At 39.2% G+C, this 17,652-nt stretch overlaps 1 protein-coding gene across 2 annotated transcripts; it reads right to left on the bottom strand.

Annotated features, from left to right (window-relative positions):
• Window positions 1-1,508: 1,508 nt before the first annotated feature.
• On the bottom strand, window positions 1,509-15,524 carry ergic2 (ERGIC and golgi 2). 2 transcript variants are annotated; one of them, XM_076303298.1, is made up of 14 exons: window positions 15,388-15,524; window positions 14,881-15,049; window positions 10,783-10,891; window positions 10,575-10,621; window positions 10,394-10,461; window positions 10,250-10,290; window positions 7,966-8,067; window positions 6,732-6,827; window positions 4,869-4,924; window positions 4,106-4,204; window positions 3,909-4,006; window positions 2,789-2,951; window positions 2,596-2,675; window positions 1,509-1,732 (listed from the first exon to the last, which is right to left on the bottom strand). In XM_076303298.1, the coding sequence occupies exons 2-14, from the start codon at window positions 14,984-14,986 to the stop codon at window positions 1,667-1,669; spliced, it is 1,131 nt and encodes a 376-aa protein (XP_076159413.1). In that variant the 5' UTR covers window positions 14,987-15,049; window positions 15,388-15,524; the 3' UTR covers window positions 1,509-1,666. The 2 variants fall into 2 exon arrangements, with proteins under 2 accessions (XP_076159413.1, XP_076159422.1); XM_076303307.1 differs by lacking the exon at window positions 15,388-15,524 and adding an exon at window positions 15,228-15,368.
• Window positions 15,525-17,652: the final 2,128 nt, after the last annotated feature.

The following is a 17,652-nucleotide window of genomic DNA, read 5'->3' on the forward strand; positions in this document are numbered from 1 at the left end:
AAATTGTGTGCTTTATTTGATAGTGATTGTCCAACCTTATCTGAACATCACTGTACTAATGATCTGACTGAGCATTTTAATTCCATCTGTTTATCTTCTATTTATACAATAGCACCTCTTAAGGTTAGGACCAAGTCGTAGCTGTAAACGGGAATGCAGGAAAGCAGAGGTGGAAAAAGTCTGGTCTCCAATATACATTATGAAAGATGTATTATCACAATACAACAACATGGTTAAGAATGCAATATCACACTATTTTTCAGAACTTATTTCTGACCATAATAACAACCCTGTTTTTATTCAAAACAGTAGATTATCTGGTAAACCCAAACCCACCTTGTGCCCCAGTTGAAAGTGATGCTGATTGTGAAAATTCTTGTCTTTTTTTTACTGAGAAGGTGGAGGCTTTCAGAGCCTCTATTACTCCTGATCCAAGTTACTTGAGGTACCCCATTCTGAACAAGACATTTTGAACAAGTTGGATCCCATCACCTAATCTGAACTTTTAGAAACTGTCTCATATGAAAGTGTCTTCCAGCCCTCTTGATATTGTGCCAACTAAGTTTCTTAATAGAGGTAATGGAATCTGTTGGGCCCTGCCTGCTCTCCATCTTAAACAGTTCCTTGTGTAATGGTAATGTCCCTGATTATTTTAAAACGGCCTGTGTGAACCCTTTGCTAAAAAAGGCTGGGCTTGATCCCTCTTCTTCAAAACTACAGCCCTATATCCAAATGACCTTTTATATCTAAAATTCTTGAAAAAATAGTGTCCAATCAACTTCTTTCTGCTCTTGATAACATTTTTAAAAGTGGTTTCAATCTGGTTTCCTAAAACATCATAGCACTGAAACAGTACTACTGAAAGTTACCAATGACCTTTTAAAAATAGCCGATGATGGCCTGGACTCTGTCCTGATACTTCTGGACCTTAGTGTGGCCTTTGACACAATTGATTACTGCATTCTGTTAGACAGGCTGAGGCATTGGGTGGGATTATCTGGTACTGGATTGTAATGATTTACATCCTATTCGTCAAATAGAAGGTTCTGGGTCTCTGAACAACTGAGTCTTCTTAATCTTCTGAGTCTTCTTAATCTTCTGTTAAGTATGGTGTACCAATTTTATTTTGCTTATACATTCTCCCCCTTGGTCACATTTTCTATGCAGATACTGAGTTCGGTTCTTTTAAAAGGGACTATATGTAAAAACACCCTAGTCCCTTTTAAAAGAACCAAACTCTGTCCACTAAAAGGGGACCAGAAAGTGGACCAAACCAAAATGGAATTTTTGTATTTACATTATGAGTTCATTTGAAAGAGGACTCGGAACCACTTCCAAGCTATACAGTATGCTTCTATTTCTTTTGTGCCTTGCACATAATCACTACATGCTCATCATGTGAAAATGGATGCTATGTTAAGCAGGTATGTTCACAATCCATAGATGACAAAACAATAAAAGCCCAATGTCACCAAATTAATATTAACATAATTTGAGTGACTCTTGAATAGGGTCCTTATGTAGTTTATTGGAGTGAAAAGTCTTCAATTGGGATGTGTATCCCTGTAAATGCTGTTTATTTCACCAAATCAGGTGAAGGTGGATGCAGTGAACCCTAGTAGGCCGCCACACAGTTCAGGAACAAGACCACCACAAATGAGCCAGCTTACTCCTGTTCATTGGTATCTGTAAGTAATGGTGTTTGGCTGCTGTGTCCATCAAGAATACCAACCTAAAAAATGAGAAGAGATAAGCTATTTTAGTTTTTCCTCAGATGCCTTGGTGCATATCTTGAATCATTCTTTACATCCTTCACATTTTCAAAACCATAATTATGTCGATAACTTGCTCAAAATGCTTTGTTTTTGTCTCAGAAGTACTACAAGCAAAACAGTGCCACTGATAAGCAAGTCCTTTTGTAATTGGTTTTAACCATGACAATAAAAGACGATCATGTATGAAATCCTCATGACCGAAATCCTTGAGGATGATTGTACAGTATGGAAGCAAAGATTCTTTGTTGAGTAAAGCTCAGTAGTGGAAATATGACTGGACACATTGTTGTCTGTTACAGTAGCACACAATCTTACTGAAGAACCATAAGTAAGTTTTGATAAGCTACTGAACCTAAAAAAAAAGGTTCCTTTATGGAGATTCAGCACTAGGTATCTAGCAGGCTAGCACACTTGTTAAATGTGCAGTCAGCGATTGCACAGGAAGTTCCCTTTGTTTATGTTTATATTCAGGGCACAAGATTTCCGCACGTGTATAAAATATCGCATACAAAATCGCATACAAAAAAAAATTAAAAGCCCTATTGGAATGCCTGGAGCATTTCTTATCCTTGTCACGCACAAACAAATTACATAAATCGAAGGGGCCTTTTCATGCTCATCATGTTGACGATTCAGCTTTATAAAATGATATGCCTCTCACAGTTTGGAAAAATAATCAACTGACTCTGGATATAGAAAATAACTAATTGGATTAATTATTATACTTAAAAAGTAACCTTTATTTGTATAAGGGTTTGGTTTGTCGTGATGTAATGGAAAACCAGGCCTTTCATGGCTCTCATTTGACAATTGAACTTGCCTCTTTGGGTTTATAGACGCCCAGCTTTAAGCGACAACAGACGATGTCCACACAGAATCCAACCAGACCATGGAGCATGCCTGAAAGGTGAAGGCGAAAATGTATATCCCATGATTGCTTTATTACTTATGTACATACAGCATAAAGCAGTTAGTTGTGAACTGCTCTGCAGTAGATTGTGAATAACTCTGACCTGTGGTTGAGAAGATGCCTCCAATAATGCCGCAAAGGCGCACCAGGAACTGCCACAGGGGCATGTGCTGCTCCGTGACCGTAACCATGAGGGAACTAATATCATACTTCATGAAGATTCCAGAAACACCATGACTACCAGCAGCATGGTTTATCACCCGTTCCTATGTTTCACACATACAAGCAATCAGGCAGATCAGTCCCTCAGGGACAACAAATACTGATGCAAATGTTTACTTCAAATGTGCCGTCGGCGATTGTGCATGACGTTGCATTTGTTTCTGTTTAAATGTCTCAGCAGCTTTAGTCCAAAACAATGTACATTACATTTGAATCCAGGAGCAAACAAAACACCAGAGAGGCAGCTCATCCCTCCCTTCAGTATTCCCAGAGGAACTTGTTTAGGTGTATGTAACCTGTCACAAAGTCATATCGGTTCATGCTGTGCAATATTCAGAGGTTCAGACCTTATCTTACACAATATGCCACACAACTTCCTGTGCAGACCATGGTTCTTTTCAAACTGGCCTATTGTAATGCATTGTTAGTTGGCCTGCCTGCTTGTGCAGTGAGACCATTTCAGAGAATTCAAAATGCCACGGCACATCTGGTCTTTAATCAGCCAAAGACACATGTAACTAGTTATGTTTCATTGACTCTCTATAGCAGCCTTACTCTGGCCTACAGGACACTTGATTTTGACACTGAATTTGCACCTTGCTATCTTAATTCTATGATCCAGCTTTATGCCCCCTCTGGCCCACTGTAGTCTTCCAAAGGGCGTCTATGATGTCAGCCTTCCATTAACATAAATAGGTCAGTCAAGACTCTTTTTGTCTGTGATTCCTTGGTGGTGGAATGATTTACCCAATTCTCTTCATTCTACTGATAGTTTCAGTACTATGTATCTAACCGATTCATTCTTCTTGCAGAGTCAACATTTATATGTTTATAGTAATGGTTATTATGATGATTTGCTATTATTATTTTGATACTATTACCATTGTGGGCTATATGACTAATTACTTTTGACTTATTCTTGTAAATTACGTTTGACAAAAGCATCTGCTAAGAGCCATAACCATAAATGAAGAAATGTTCCTAGTTTTTTGTCTACCTACCCTCTCTGTGACAGAGTACTGGTGAGTTTCTGCTGATATCTTGTAGGTTTTCAGCTTAGTGGGCACAATGGTGATGAAATACTGGAACATCTGATTATCTGTAAGGTGGGCAGAGATTGAGAACATCATATATTAATATAAATACACACACACACATAAGGAGCATTTGTGAACCTCAGCTGTCAGTTTATACATACGGTCAGTGCACACTTTCTCTGTGCCATCCAGTGGATTTATGACACCTGGGATTTCCTCCCCAAAGGACAGATGATCAATTCGGTGGGAGAAGTTATAAGCTGAACAAACAAAGTTTAAATTTCATTAACAAACAGTCAGTCAAAAGTTATACAGTGCTGCTTGAAAGTATGTGAACCCATTGAACAGTTTGGAGTTGTCTGTTATTTTATCATGATTTTCTTATCTCTTTTAAATATGAATTGTCAGGTGTGTATATTAATTTATCAAATGCATGGACTTGTTTAGAGGGAATTGTGTGAGAAGCCAAAAAAATCATGAAACATGGAATTAATGTATGTACAAAAGTACAAAATACTTTTGAGTTTTTGGTATCTTAACCACTTTTGTTGAATAGGTAATGAAAATATATAACTTTATTTTGTTTCTGTCTATTATTTGGAAAGTCAGCTTTACAAATTGGGGTTTGGATGTGCATTAAATAAGGTTATTTCATTTTGTTTTTGTAAAAAACAACTGACATGTCTGAGGGTTCACATACTTTCGAGCAGCACTGTAGGTGTGTCCTCTCTGGTAGCTAAAATGGTAGAGCACTATGCTAAATTCACCACATTTAAGGATTCAGTGCTGACAGAGCACACATACTGATGGAAATGTGTAGCTGTTCAGTTACGTTGGTCTATGAATAACTCAATGAATAAATGTAGCCATCATTACAACAACCTAGTCATCAGATCCATGAATAGCTATAGAAAACCAGCTTACTTTCATGGCTGACGAGAGCAGCCAGATGGGCGTGTCCTCTGGGATGTGGAATAGCTCTAAACAAAACAGACATGACATGGCAGTGAAAAACACACCAGACAAAGACAGTCACCAGGGATGGTGGAGATTGGTGTGGTCAGTCAGGGAGAGGGCAAGACAGGGATTTCAGGACAGAGTGAAATTATACAGAACAGACTTCACAGAAAAATGTTCAAGGATAGACATCACACCTGTAATTTAAACATACCATTCTTCCATGGGTGCTAGAGAAATTGTAACTGTACTTAAGTGGCACTCCTTAGTTCTATATGCCACTAATGGAGCAGGTTTGACTATGACGCAAAGACAAAAGGCTTCAAATACATCAAAATCTTTCATTTGAAAGTTTTCTAATAAAACCATATGCAAACACATGAGCCCTTGTTAAAGTAGTTATTTTCACACCTAGTTAGCTCAAAGCGAGCCACTTGTTATCCAGTCGTTATGCACTATATCCATTTGGTATTTACTCGTTATTCACTCACTCAAAAAATTATATGGAGATATCCAGTCACACGATACATCACAAACACCTTGCGAAAGAATACTATGACATCAATATATTGTCCCACCTCTACTTTTTATTGTATCAGAATTTGCAGATCTATATTGAGATCATGATTATTTATCACAATTATTAATTAATTTTATATACACAAATCTTTCCCCTCCCCAAAGATATTGGACTTGCTATTTGGGTGACCTAAATTCTTCCTCCAGGTTCACTCCCCTAAATTACTGCTGGCGACTTTTTGTGCAGATTTTGTGCTTGCTACTTGGTTAATATTTGGAGAGAGTGCAAGAGGGGCTGCGACATAGACAAGAACTCTGCGACTGCACAGCCCAGGCTGCTGAAGTGCCGTGAGGGCGCAGCAAATGAATGTCTAAAACAATATATTTAAGCTCACAATATTCAGACTGGCCCAAAACGTTAAGGACCACCGGGAATGTTCCCAAGGGCTCTGCTTCTCGTCCATGACTTCAGTCGTTTGGTTATTTGTTGATAAGTAACCTAAAACAGTGATGCGTAGGCTACATTTGATTTATTGTTCCCTCGTTTTGAGTGTTGTGTCTTGAAACGCATATGCACATTGTAGGTTTCATTCACGTAGTCTGTAAATTACGTGAACAAAATTCACAGATCCTGTCATTAGCTCAACTCTTATTATCTACATTGGAGGAAGAAAGCATGGACTAAAAATTAACGTGATAAAAAAGGCATATGTGGCGTGTTTTGGGATGTGTTCCACGGTATGAGTTGAGAGCCCTGCTTTGCTTATGACTTGTTGTGTGGTGCAAAAGCCCTATTGTTTCTGTAAGGATTGTTAATATTATAGTTGGCGGTATCCTGCCGCGCTTTGCCTTTTTGAGGTGGTTCCCATGGGCGAAAACTCATGAAATTTGGCACACACAACAGGTGCCGGATTAAGCTGTCATGGACAAAGACTTGGCCCCGGGTGTGGCCTATTGACTCCATAGTGCCCCCTTGTGTCACTTAGTGTCTTAGCGCCCCCTTATGTCCCTTCCGAAAGTCGCAAGTCAATGAACCTTTCCCAGACCAACTCTCAATTACAATTGAGAAGTTCTGCGTGCTAACTAGACTCACTAGGAAGTGAGATATACATGAACAATTTTGACATACTGTGGTTGGCATATAGTTTCAGCTACGCACACCAAATTTGTTAGGTGTGTGTAACAACTCTGAATCACAGTTAGAATCGGAACACTTAATTTCAGCTAGACTGACGAAATCCAAAAGGACAGACATACTACAATTTTATTGTTTCTTCTCAATTAACTCAACGTCTCAACAATTAAACATACTTGCCAACAGTGATGTGGAAGTTCCCAGCAACTTTATTGACATAAAGGTGTCCATGTATCCTACATGCATTTGGGGACTGATTAGGATCCACTTCACTTGAGAGAGAGAGACAGAAATGAAAACAGTATGTTAGATGCAAATATATAATTGGATAAAGCATATCTATAAAGAAATGCAGTTAGCATGAACAAAATAAGGGCAGATTCAATGAAAATGAGTACCATATCTTACAGTATTGCAAGATTGACACACAAAAGCACACACATGTAAATGGCAGGCATGGTATCTAATGACATATTTTTGTCTATCAGAATTGTCTTATGGGGGTCACTGTGGCACAGGAGGCTGCAGCATCTGTGCCACCTTCTGGTCCAAATGCCCATGAGGACCCAGACCCGGGTCATTTCCAGATCTCGTACCGCCTCTCTCTCCTGCCCGTTTCCTGTCACTCTCTTCACTGTCCACTGTTGATTAAAGGCATAAAAACATCCCCAAAATAGTCTAATAACCTATAGCAACCAGTGTCCCTGTTTGCTATATACATGTTCATAATACATATCTGATCTGTGCTACATGTGAACATAACAAATCGGAATTGAGGCACGTTTAGCTATCGATGTGAACATAACCATGGACATATACACCAGATTTCTGCCTCCCTCTGCCCTGTTGCCCAGTTTGCACCACAGTGCAAGGGTTCTCTTTGTGACAGGGGTACTCCTGGTTATGTTTACATTTTTTGATGTATTATGCATAATGTCAATTTCCATTTAATGAGTAATTATTATCAGATTCAATTCAATCCAAATTAAATAAATTGCTTAATTTAAATGAAATGTCACAGCACTAATACAAAACATCATTGTGGCTAAGGAAATGAAAAAGTAATGAAAAATTAAAAACTAATTCAAAGGCTAGGCATATTGCCGATAAAGATTTCATATTAACAAATATGTACTATTGTCTGAGGGTGAAAACAAAAAGGTTTCCAATGCCAACTGTAAACTTTCTTCTGCATTACTTCTAGCACATGATGGTGTGTGCAACATTCCTTTATTAAAAATAACCAGAAGTCAAAGCTTAGTTTGTTTTTAAAAACAATCAGTCAGCAGATTGTATACTATAAAATGTTTCAAGAAATGATTGTTATGAAAGGTGTGGGTTGTGAAAATGGGTGCAGTGTGTCCATTTGGTTGGAAAGGTTAGAGATAGCAGGCAATAATAACCACTGACCGTGGGGGCAGTGCCGTAGGCCCTCCCTTTAAAAGGCTTTTGAACAGGACATCTTGAAGAGCGTGTTCTTCTCGCAGACGGTTTTGAATGAGCAGCAGAGTCCTACAACAAGAAGTGCCAGAGAAATACCATCTTTTTTGTTATCAAAGAGTGCAATGTTGGCTTCCTCTGAAATACTACTAACATTTTGGTGGATTGCCAAGACAGTGAACACATATATAAGTCTCTTATAATGTCTTTAGCATTAATTTCCAAAGTTTCAGATATAAATGCAAGTGAATAGAACCAAGCCAGTGGTGGAAATCCCTAACCTGACTCTCGCCAGATGAATTTCGTTCCGCTTAGCTCCGCCTAGCTTCACTCACATCCATCTGGGACCTCTTCCATTGAGAGTGATTTCAGCATGAGCTTGTATGGTAGAGCCAATCAGGACGCAGGGCGGGAGTTTCATAGATGTGACATAGCGTAGAAGCGACTGTGAGACTATTATCAGCGTCACGGGTTGCCTTCGATGTGAGTGGTTGAAGTAGCACGTCAATAGATGACGGACAAGTGGCTTATTCAATCATATGCAAGCATTTGGATGGATGAGTGGAGCTAGGCGGAACGAAATTCATCTGGCGAGAGTCGGGTTAGGAAATCCCAGGAGGGACAGAGCAATCAGGACTTCACCACTTTGAGTAAAATCCCCTCTTATATATCACTGTAAACATAATTATGTATTTTCAACTAATGGGTTGTAATTTATCTATAAATGACAGGAAAGTATGTCCACACCCTCCTTCATCATCTCCAGACACCAAACAACTTCATGTCCTGTTCGTTGATTTCAATTCTGTATTTAACACACCAGCTCAAGAAACTTCAGAATTTTAGAACAAATAAATGGTTATTTTAAAAGGTCCTATATCATTACATTTTAGGTATCTGGGATGGCTAGCAATGCAAAAACACTGAAATAACAGAATCCAGTCATTTGTTTATTGGTATAGGTATGGAAACATGTGATTCAGTGAGCTGTACAGTACTTCTTGCACAATGTGACAGAATTGTGCAGCTTGTTGAATAAAACCCTCAATTGTATGTATCTGGAATAAGTTTCCACTTAGCATTTACGACTGAACAAAAGTTTTATCCCACAAGATTGAGACCAGTCACCAATATGTCGAAGCAAAGCAATCATGCAACAGAACAGGGCTTTTCAGACAGGGTTGAAACGGTGTTGTTGTGCCTCTTCCAAAGTATGACACAGATGTTTTATTAAAGGCCCCCTAAAGATTTTTTTTTTTTACCTTAAAAGTGTAATGATGTCTGTTTAAGTAGATTAGATTAGATTAGATTAAACTTTATTGTCATTGTGCAGAGTACAGGTACAAAGACAACGAAATGCAGTTAGACAACGAAATGCAGTTATATTATCAGTTGTAAGGATATAGTTGTCAACAATTGTCTGCATCTAAACCAATCTCATGACCATAAAGCTGTGTACCCAAAAACATAATGAATGCCAAAGCAACTTTGCATTAAGAGTCAGGGACCTGTCCATGTAGCTTTGCTTGGCTCCTAGTAAAGGTGATTAATAATAAGTAAAGGTAGAAATAACTTTTTTAAATTTTCCCACCAACGTAATAACTTCTGGCAAAAGTAATAATTATTGGTTTATTACTTTGGTGGGAAATTATTAAGTTTGTGGGAAATTATTACGTTGGTGGGTTTAAAACCATTTTAAAACTTTTCTTTTCTCTGATTGTCTAACATTCTGTAAAGTGCCATGAGACATGTGTAATGTTTTGGCGCACTATAAGTGAAATTAAATTGAAATTGAAATTGAATTGAAATTGAAAATGTGCATATTTTTATTACTTAGACGGTTTATTACATTGGTGGGAAGTTATTACGTTAGTGGGTGCTACATGGCACATAAACTCTTAATAGGGCGAACAGCACTTCTGCTGCACTCTGACCAGGTCTTATCGCTTGTAAAATAGTCTTAGGAAGTTGCTGTTCGGGTAGGAACACTGTGTTCCCCCCTCTCTCTTTCTACAGACTGCTGTCGGTGCATTCCCTCTATATTGTATTGAGTTATATTTATAGTTTGTTGCAAAGACGCATACGCAAGACCTCAAGAAACTATTTAGAATTGTGGAAAAGGGGGTGAAATAAAAGACCTTTAGCAAGACACCTGCCAAATGTGAAGTCAGTCAGATAAATGGTTCAACAGATACCTAAAGAACAGACAGATTGACGTCCCTGTACTCAGTCTAGATAGAAAGTGCATTTTTACCTGTGCCAGATCCTTTGTTGGGGGGTCAGCTCAAAAACAACCTAAATAGTTTTAAAATACAAAGGGATAGTGGAATAATTATTAGGCGGAATTAATAAGTTGGATGCATTAATGACAACAAACGCTTTCTCCATCAATACTCACTGGTTCATACTGAAGACCATCAGATGCTACCATTGTCTCAGCCAAATCCAAAACATCTGCACCTACAACTACAGAGCAGCCAATATCTCCTGGTTAAAAAAGTCCAATTTACATTGTACAATGTACATTTCAGTAACATTGTACGAGTATACACGTTTTTGGTACTGGTGGTGGAACTTACATTGACACCTCATGGCAACGGTAACATCTATATTTATTCGTAATTTACTGAAAGAGAGAAAAGGTGGGAAAACAAGATACGTCTTTATCCAAACTTTATTCAAGACATTATCGATCACAAATATATGTAAAACATATTTTGTTATACATGTTAAACAGAATATTGCATGTTTTTCAACTGTATACTATACATGGCTGATATATTTTACCTTGTAAAATCCTTATCGACTTCATATTCATAGGACATCCATGTATCCCGATACACAAAAAATTCGAAGAATGCCAAGAGAGCCATGGCCGTGAATGCAATCAATGACACTGAAAATAGAGAAAGCTAATGTAAGTTGCTGTGCAATATATACCTAGATGTACAGGGCCTATATATCTAATGTGTATCAGATTGTACAGTGTGTATTTGTCAGTAATGTTTTGAAATCAACACTTAGCCAGCAACCAGCACTGTGGGCAGTTGTGGGTGGTTCGCTTGCTAACATAACCAGGGCTCCCACTCTAAGTCAAATGTAAAATTCCATGACTTTTCCCTGACAAAAAAACTGAATTTCCATGACCTACTACAGTGCTGCTTGAAAGTTTGTGAACCCTCAGATATGGTCAGTGGTCAAAATCTAAATAACCTTATTTAATGCACATCCAAACCTCAATTTGCAAAGCTGTCCTTCCAAATAAAAGACAGAAACAAGAAAGTTATATAGTTTCATTATATATTCACCAAAAGTGGTTTAGTTTACAAAAACTTTACAAAAATATGACATTTGCAAAATTATGTGTGAACCCATGTAGTTAATTTCCTATAGCACCTCCTTTTGCAACCACTACTTCAACCAAACGTCTTCTGTGCCCATTAACTAGTGTCTCACATCTGGTTCTGTGGATTTTGCATACTCCTCCTTGCAGAACTAAGCCAGTTGAGAGAGGTTGGAGGGTCAACTGGCATGTACTGCCCGCTTCTAGCCAAAACATTTCTATTGAATTGAGGTCTGGACTTTGACTAGGCCAATCCAGAGTATGAATTCTCTTTATCTTAAGCCATTCCTTGGTCATTTTGCTTGAATGCTTATAGGGTCATTGTCCTGTTCCTAATCTATTTCCTCCCTAGCTTCATCTCCCTGACTGACATGAGGTTCAGATCAAGAATTTATTGATAGGCCTGAGAATTCATGGTTCCCTGGATGATATGGAGTGGTCCATATCCAGAAGGGTTGGCTTTTACCCAATTTATTATTTTTCTGGTGCATCTTTGTTAGGGTTGGGTATCATTTGGGTTTTATCCGATACAGGTGCTAAATCGATACTTTTAAAACGATGCCGGTGCCGAAACGGTGCTTGAACCGGTACTTTGTTTTTTAAAATGTTTTAAATTAAAATGGTCTAAAGCATGAATTGCTTTTTTTTTTTATAAGACACATTTGAACATGAAATTGATCTGTTATATTCAATTTACTATCAATATCTCATTGCTCCTACGAATAATACATTTAAATGTTAAAACAACTTGCCATGCATGCACACATAACGGTAGGCTAAGCTCTGCTTTCAAGTTTACCCAGTGTAGGGGGTTTGCCATAGGTAGGCTATGTTAAAACCGCTTGCCATAAAACTGCCAGGTCATGGACCTTAGACATCTCAGTGACATCAGGTATGTAACCTTTATGTTTTTGCCAGCCAACTTTAACATGATCTTCATGGGCCTCATGCAGATGAAAGTTTAATATGCCATTATGTTGTTTAGAACACACCGTGAAATAAAGTTTTCACCTTATGCTGATAACATTTCAAATAAATGCCAGTTGCATTAGCAAGGATAATGTGTATAGGCTACTGTTAATGTTGTTTCATAGCCTTTTGCTTGTGTGTAGTTAGGCCCACTGCTAGATATTGAAAGGAGCTTGCGATATCGCTTTAAAGTAAGCTACTTGGGCTCACGCAAGCTGTCAAACACTGTCCACTCGCCTGGGGTGCACCCCTCTGGTTTACATCCAGTGTTTATGTGTTGCTATCAGAGCAAGACGTTAGAGATGGCGCATAAAATGCAGTGATGCCTCATATAAAAAAATAAAACCAAAATGAGGCACCGAAATCCACGCTGTTATTCGATGCAGTTACTACCGTTTGCGTCGGCACCGGTGCCATATTAGAACCGTGTTTCGGTGCCCAACCCTAAAGATAAGGGAAAAAAAAACAACTTTCGAGTTGTCCCATTGAACAGCCTGTGGTCCCAGGTTATGTGGTCCCTCATATGAAGGAGGAAACAACCATGTTTCCCGTTCATGGTAGCTTTGTAGCCATGCACCAAAACCTCCGTATTGAAATTCCATCCGTGAGATCCGATTCAATTATGCATGTTAGACCACATTTCAATGCCAGGTGTGTATGCAATTAGCCTGGAAGCCAGCCTGAATTTCATCTTTTATATATCTTTTAGGGGGCTTTTTTATGCCTTTAATGTGACAGGACAGTGGAGAATGACAGGAAGCGAGTGGGAGAGAGAGTCGGGGTGGGATCCCGAAAGGACCACGGGGGTGGGAATTGAACACGGGTCGCCAGCGTACGGTGCAGGTGCCCCAGCCAGTTGTGCCACAACTGGGGCGCCAGCCCGAATTTAACCCGCCCACAAAATTTGAGGTCTGGAAATTCGTTCTGGACTTTGAAAGCTTCTATGAAAACTTGAGAACTGTGCGGACCAATACAATTGTCTGGGTGTGCTTTATACGATGATGGATAGATGAGCAACCATATAGCAACGTTGTAAGCAACGGTGCCTCGTCATTCATGTCAACTGAGTTCGCTTTGATTGATTTTGTTTACAACAAAAACCCTGTCGCTAGAGAAGCCAGATGTTTAGATGTTGCTATCCCACCTGTTGTACAATATATTGACAGCGCCATAACTTTAACATAAAATGAACAGAAAACAGGCATTTGTCGAGAAGAAGGATGTTTTGGCTGTTCTATCTACAGGATTCATGGTAGGCTATTCCGCTGCTCTGATTGGTTAGGTCTATCCAATTGTGCGCAGAGGTATCCCCCCCCCACTGTATCGGTTGAAACACAGTCATAATCACGTCCCAATGCAAGCAGTATCAGACTCACATTCTTAATAGAATTGAGTAGCCTAAGGCTACGTCAGGCTAGTACGCAACTGCTTAGAAGTGCCAAATGACTAATGGTGCATTCATGGGGTCTGGGAATAAAGGGCAAAACATTTTGCATCCCAGTGCAATGGTCCTCATAAATGCCACCTCATATAAGAACAAACCTGGGAAACTTGAGGAGGATTTTGCTCAGAGAGTTCCCCATTTGTGTATTTGTTGTCACTTTGCAATTCAATTGCAGCCCATGTGGACTTTGATGTCAAGCTATTTTAATGTGAACTTGGCTATTTGTATTTTTTCTCAGTTAAAGGAGAATTCCGGTGTGATATTGACCTAAAGTGTATTGAAACATGATACCGAGTGTGAACGTATGTCTCATAGCCCATCTCGGCTTGTCCCCTGCACTCCAAAATCTGGCGCTAGTTAGCCGATGCTACCAACAGCTTTTTCAATTGTGGTGCTTCGGCATCGGGCTAGCCATGCAAATAAATCACTGTTTTACACCATTTACGAGGCTCAATGTATCTCCACACTTCATTGGTAGACTTCCGAGGGCCCTGACATTTGAAACGAATCTTGAATTTAGTCACGATAAGTCGAGCGACGAGTAAGAATTAACAGGTATGATAAGGGATCAGATTCCAAAAATAATTCCGTGGAAATGCATGGATTCCAGTTGCTGCTACTGGAAGAAACTACGTTCACACTCGGTATCATGTTTCAATACACTTTAGGTTAATATCACACCGGAATTCTCCTTTAAAAGCTGCATGTTTTTCTATCACAAGTACCTCACGCCATACTTCTGAGCAAATGAATGCACCATCACATCCATTCCTTCCTGCCAAGTGTAGTCTGGGTGAAGAGTTTGAATTTGCTCTGCAGGTCCGTCTGAAAATGATCCCTTTTTTCCGAACTTCCCCCTACAACTTTCCAGGGGCTCTCCTACTCTTCTCCCAATTCGAATTTGCTAACAGGTTGGTCTTGTTTTACCCAGGCTATGCCTTGTGTGCACTAGCCCTATAGCTGATGTCTCCTATCAAGGACATGTCATTCATCGTTATCTGCACAAAATGAGATTTCAAGTGGGCTCCAACGGCTGAAGGTTAGGCCTACATAAGCAATAAACATCAAATACACCCTGGTAGTATCTATTTATTTAATAATGATATGTTGTAAACATAAGTCATCTTACCAGTTCCTCCGCTTGCGCTCGTCTCCACATAGCTTTCTGGAACCTTTGGGAAAGCATCCAGTTCTTTCACCAGGTTGAGAGCTTTCTTGCGAGACAGTCTCCTCATCGTTCATGTGGTTTCTCCTACAGATCCCACATGAATTCCGTTGTATTTTGTCAAAGTCTATGCCTGTGGATGCAAGGTTAACGTCAGGAACTTCCGAAGTAACTAGAATGCTAAGCTATGATAAAGAAAAACAAGCAAATAACATTAACGTTAACCTCTACACAACCTCTACTACGTTAACTACACAATTTAAATTAGACCCAAAGCTAATTAGTTAGAATAAGATAGTCGCTTGAATTACCTATAAAGGTGTTTGGTGTACGTGGGCTAGATATAGCTACCAGGTTGCCTTGCAACGTTTACGAACATGTTCTGGCGTTATTGATTTAGCATTACAATGAATTAGATTCACAATGTAGGCTAGCAGCTAACCGGGTTGCAGTCTCAACAACCAGTTTTACCTGTAAACGCGTGTATTGGTTTACATTTGTCGCTATCCCAACTGTGGTTCAGTGGTCTTCATAACTTCATGTTGGTCAGTGAAAGATGGACATCAACACCAGATCAACACTCACAGTTCTTCCTGCTTGCGATTCAGTGTTCGAAGAACCCGGAAATTGAGAGGTGTTCGTGCAGGTGGCGCCCCCTGCCGATTATTGTTGAACATTTGAAGAGCTCTTTTCCAAAACATGATAAAGGCCAAATAAAAAAAATCTCGCCATGCCATTGTGTAGGCCAGGGGCAGGGCTATTCAATTGGCGGCCCGCAGGCCAAGTCCGGCCCGCGAGGTCATTTACTGGCCCTTTAAAGCAACACCAAAGAACTTTTCCTCTGTCGCACACACGCTATTTGTTTATCCAGCAACGGCTTTGCAAATAACGACGTCCATAGACAAAGTAGAATATGTTGCATGATTTTATGAAAGTACGATGTATTGCAACATCATGCAAGTCAAATTTGTAGTTTCTTATGTCTCATTCCATCGAACTACAGATCCGCTACTCGATCTGGCAAACTTACATAGTGCGGTTATAGCCGATAGGGCCGCGAAGCGAATGCAGAAGTGCCGTTCACCCTGTTACGAGTTGATGAACCACTGAAACAATTTTGGAAACATTATTTTAAGGTACAAAAACTCTTTGGTGTTGCTTTAAATGTAAATGTAAATGTAATTTCTAGCAAGCGCATGAGCTGTTCTCCACTCTTGCATCTCTCGCTCGCTCTGTAGTCCTGCCTCTCAGCCCATTACACAAGTTACAATTCATTAAATTTTTACGTAAGTTGAACGTTAAGTTCCATCTTAGTTCAGTTTCAACCTAAATTGGCACTACGTTGGAGTTGAACTAGGCCCTACTAATACGCAACGATAGCGAAATTTGGATAGTGGAGGTCTCTCTGTGTCCATTTAGTGAATTATGAATTTGTGCATAGGCTATCCGATGTAATGCATTAATAGTCTAGTGAAGTCAAATGAGCCTGTATAGGCCTCTTGGAAATCATGTTGCGATTCGAAGCAAAAAGTAATACTAGATAAGAAGGTAAATGCATTATAGTATATAAATTATGTATTTAATTTATGTGGCGAAGGCAAAACGTTTTGTATGCACTTGTGGTTAAGTAAATCGTAGACTATAATAACCAAAGAAAGTAAAGAGATTTGCACCTCCGTTCACCAAATAAAGGCCGTGATTGTTTCGCTACAATATGTTGGCACAAAACGTAATTTCTGTCAGAAACCAAGTAGCATTACACATTAATTAATGCGTGTATGTGTGTCTGCATGTGTGAGCGTGTTTGTGTGTACGCATGAGTGTGATTGTGTGTGCGTGTAGCAACCCTTCGCTCAATTAGCACCATCTACAGGCCAATTGGTGTACAGTCACTAAATGTACACATAAATATTTTTTTGTATGGCACTCCATGAACGGAATTCAATGAAACTTGGCATGCATTTAGAGGGTGTCATAATGATCTTACGCTTCACATTTCGTGCAGTTTTGAACATGTCAGCCAAAAATACATGCGATTACAACACCTCATTTTTGCTTTTTCATTTTTAACTAGATGGCGCTATACCGCAAATTAATGGTTATGGGATGGGTTGAGATGGCCCCTTGAGACCAACATACAATAAATCATCCTAGGCCCTGCGGTTCTTGAGATATTCACAGAAAATGGTGCCTGTCCTACCCTCCTTTTGGGGATCAGGTGCGGTGGGTGGGCGAAAATCAATGGTTCCATGTCATCCTTGTGGGGCTAGATGCCCATCACGTTTCATGCAGCCCAGTCTTTCAGTGTCCCAGGATTGGAATCATTGACATAAAATTACTACAGAAAAGAAATGTAAAAAAAAAAAAAATTCTGAAGAAAAAAAATTAAACCTATAGCTTTGCTAGCACGGCGGTCATAGTAGGTAAACTTCTTGTCAATTTCCACCATGTTATAGACATTCCATAGCATTAAGGATATAATGTTGCAATAACTACAAGTCATTAAAAAGACAACTGTCACCAGTCTCCCTCTTCCATGGTTCATGCAGCACCTGTGTTGACATTTCGACTTGATCAGAAATTCTTTGGTATTCAAATAGTACTTACACAAATCCATTCGATTTACATTTTCTCAATGTATTAAACAAATTTAGCAGAAATATGCAATCAATCCACAGAAGCCTGTAATTTTAAAATAGCTTAATTTACCTTCATTAGTCTACTATTATAAAAAAA

This window comes from Alosa pseudoharengus, unplaced genomic scaffold (assembly GCF_046254945.1).
Source record: "Alosa pseudoharengus isolate Yale_2024_CS ecotype anadromous, Long Island Sound unplaced genomic scaffold, YU_APseudo_1.1 YU_APseudo_1.1_scf_10, whole genome shotgun sequence".
Lineage (NCBI taxonomy): Eukaryota > Metazoa > Chordata > Actinopteri > Clupeiformes > Clupeidae > Alosa > Alosa pseudoharengus.

Coding starts and splice junctions, on each gene's coding strand:
- ergic2 (XM_076303298.1), bottom strand. CDS start 14,986: ATGAGGAGACTGTCTCGCAAGAAAGCTCTCAACCTGGTGAAAGAACTG. Junction 8,068..10,249: donor CAACAAAGGATCTGGCACAG/GTAAAAATGCAC, acceptor TTCTTGTTGTAG/GACTCTGCTGCTCATTCAAA. Junction 4,007..4,105: donor AGAGAAAGTGTGCACTGACC/GTATGTATAAAC, acceptor CCCACCTTACAG/ATAATCAGATGTTCCAGTAT.